The sequence below is a fragment of the Dendrobium catenatum genome, unplaced genomic scaffold (assembly GCF_001605985.2).
Source record: "Dendrobium catenatum unplaced genomic scaffold, ASM160598v2 original_scaffold_51051, whole genome shotgun sequence".
Classification (NCBI taxonomy): Eukaryota; Viridiplantae; Streptophyta; class Magnoliopsida; order Asparagales; family Orchidaceae; genus Dendrobium; species Dendrobium catenatum.
In genome coordinates, this window is record NW_021369505.1 from 39464 (window position 1) to 42213 (window position 2750).

General features: G+C 39.4%; 1 protein-coding gene across 1 annotated transcript; it reads right to left on the reverse strand.

The window, feature by feature from the left end:
- Nucleotides 1-476: 476 nt before the first annotated feature.
- LOC110116048 (indole-3-pyruvate monooxygenase YUCCA1-like) lies at nucleotides 477-2116 on the reverse strand. Its single transcript, XM_020849490.2, has 4 exons — nucleotides 1484-2116; nucleotides 1127-1375; nucleotides 778-900; nucleotides 477-653 (listed from the first exon to the last, which is right to left on the reverse strand). The coding sequence occupies exons 1-4, from the start codon at nucleotides 2114-2116 to the stop codon at nucleotides 477-479; spliced, it is 1182 nt and encodes a 393-aa protein (XP_020705149.1).
- Between the last annotated feature and the right edge of the window lie 634 nt (nucleotides 2117-2750).

A 2750-nucleotide genomic window follows, 5' to 3' on the forward strand; every position in this document is an offset into this window, starting at 1 on the left:
TTTTGGCTCGAATTCCAACACAATTAATTGACTAATTTTGACACCCTTTGTGTAATAGGCTAATAGCTTTAAAAAAAGTAAATATTTAATTAATAATAATAATAATATCCGTAATAATTTTTCAATTTATTTTCCCTACAATTATTTCATAATTTTCTTTAAAAATTTACAGCCTCTCAAATAAATCTTAAATTGAGGCTAGAGCTCGAAGATCTTGAATAAAATAAAATTAATCTAATAAAAAAAATAAAATCTGATTAAATTAAAATATCTCGAGGTCCTCAATCATTTAGCACTGTGCATGCATTCCGATAAAGAACAGGACAACAGAGAAGAAGGTGACGACAACCACTGCCTCTATATATTCCATGCAAAATTGGGTATTAATATTATACATTATATAAAGAAAGAGAGAGACGAAGAAGATTATAATGGAGTACAGAAAGAGACACGATAGTACGAAGCCTGAAGCCCTTTCAGGATCCAAGTTGCCACTGAAGCTTGATATCTGTAGCGATGCTCCGCGCATCAAAACTCGTGCCCAGGAGCCCCCTTCTCGTGAAGCCAACACAGTAGAGCCCCTTCTCTCCCTTCCAACCCTTCGGGAATGGCTCTTTAGGCATTCCCTCCGCCGTGAAATGTCCTCCTCCATCCTGAAACGATAAGTTTCTTATCAAACGTTGAGAAAAATTATTTATTTTTCTTCAAAAGAAGAAAAAATGTAAAAAAAAAAATCAAATTTTTATATTATGTTTTGACTTAGTAATTTTATCTTACCTTGAGCCAGGAAGGCACGTTGCTCTTATAACCAGTGGCGAAAATAATGGAGTCAAAGCGCTCCTCCTTACCATCGACGAACTTAGCTCCTTGGCCTGTGATCTCCCTCACGCCCTCAGTCACCTTCCCATTAAACCCACGCAGAAAGCATAAGCAATAAATATAAAAGAAAGTAGCAGGGCATCGATCATGCCTCCTTATTGAACAGAGAGAAGGTCAGAGCTTTAAAAGCTGAAATGGCATTTATTAAAGAAGGGGAGAGCTTCAAAGTTGAAGAAACAAAGCAAAAAAAAATTAAAATCAGGAAGATCAAATCACATCAAATGTTGCCAGAATTAGCCATACTCACCTTGATCTTGCCGATTTTGATGAGAGACAGAGCACCTACGTCCATCACCGGAGTCTTTCCAGTCAGATCTTTGAGCTCAATGGGCCCAGCTTTGGGCCGTCGAAGTCCGACTGACCCGGTGTCGCCCATCACCAAATTAGCCATGAACAGAAGAATCATGTCCACCATTCGGAGTGGAAGCCATTTCAGTAGCGCCATAGCTATCCCGAACGTCGAACACCCCATCATTTCCCTCGGCAATACATGTACCTAAATGAATAAAAATTTAATCTTTAAGCGCGAAAGAAGCAAATCATGCAATAAAAACAATAAAGATTTAAACTTTTGGAAAAAAAAATAAATTTAAATATGACATACATTGCTTCTAACCACTATAGATGGAGAGGCATTATGCCGGCAGAGATCCAAGCAAATTTCCATGCCGGAATTCCCACAGCCTACAACAAGAACCTTCTTTCCTTTGTAAAATATGCCGGATTTGTACTCGGAGCTATGGATTACATCGCCGGAGAACTTAATAAGTCCAGGAAAGTCCGGAATTACAGGTACGGCGTTTTCTCCCGTTGCCACCACAAGCCACCGGGTCAAGAACTCCTCAAACTGTGTCCTGACTCGCCATTTTCCTGCCGCTGAATCAAACTCTGCTTGCACGACGGCGCAGCCGAATCGAGGTTTAATGCTGTGAGTGGCAGCATAGGACTCTATGTAGGAGATGAACTGGTTCTTGGATGGGTACTTGGGAAAGTGTTCGGGAAACTCCATTAAGGGAAGCTCGCAGAACTGTTTGGGTAGGTGAAGACTAAGCCGGTCGTAAGTCCAGTGGCGCCACATGGAAGCTAAACTTTTGGATTTCTCGAGGACTAAGGAAGGGATTCCTGCGTCGGCGAGGCATGCGGCGGCCGCGAGGCCTGAAGGACCGGCTCCGACGATGATGGGACCGGGAACCAATGAGAGTTTGAGAGAAGAGGTTTTAGCTGGAATTGAAGCCATGCTCTGTTCTTCTATGTTTAAGCTTCCCCTGTTTTCTTACAGTGGAGTGGAAAGGAGGGAGCTTTACGGCTGAAAAATGTCACTGTTTATTTCTGCTGCTTCTTCTCGCCACGGCGAAGATGGCAGGGAATGGAGTGGTTTTATAGAGCGAAGGAAGGTGAAGAGCGTGTTGTGGCGGGCGTCGGAACTTGAAATGTAATAAGTTTGGGTTTTCTTGCTCTACTCGGCATAAATAAATTGAAATGTTGAGATTTTCTGAATGGTAAATGGGAGATGCAGGTTGAAGTAGTATAATTTTAAATTTTTGTAATTTATAAATTTAATTAAAATTATTTAATATATTTTTTGCTATATTATGAGTTTTGAATAAATTAAGAAAATTTTGGTTTAAAAATTTCAGATAATATTACTATGATGAATTATTAAATTATTTGTTGTCCTCGAGTATTCACAACGGTAGAGAAATATAAAGTTTAACGTCTTAGTTTTGTACAAAGATTCAGCACGCATACAAATAAAAAAAAAGGGTGCAATATTCATAAGAGACCAAGATTTTTACGTGGCAAATCCTGAAAAGTGAAAAAACTACAGGGTTTGACCCAGTTTGAATGAATTCATTATTATTTGTAGTTGA

What these genes read in the sequence shown, in the direction of transcription:
- LOC110116048 (XM_020849490.2), bottom strand. Translation starts at nt 2,116, where the DNA reads ATGGCTTCAATTCCAGCTAAAACCTCTTCTCTCAAACTCTCATTGGTT. An exon ending in TCAAAATCGGCAAGATCAAG is followed by an intron (nt 901 to 1,126) that starts GTGAGTATGGCT and finishes TTTAATGGGAAG; the next exon opens with GTGACTGAGGGCGTGAGGGA. An exon ending in ACGTGCCTTCCTGGCTCAAG is followed by an intron (nt 654 to 777) that starts GTAAGATAAAAT and finishes TTATCGTTTCAG; the next exon opens with GATGGAGGAGGACATTTCAC.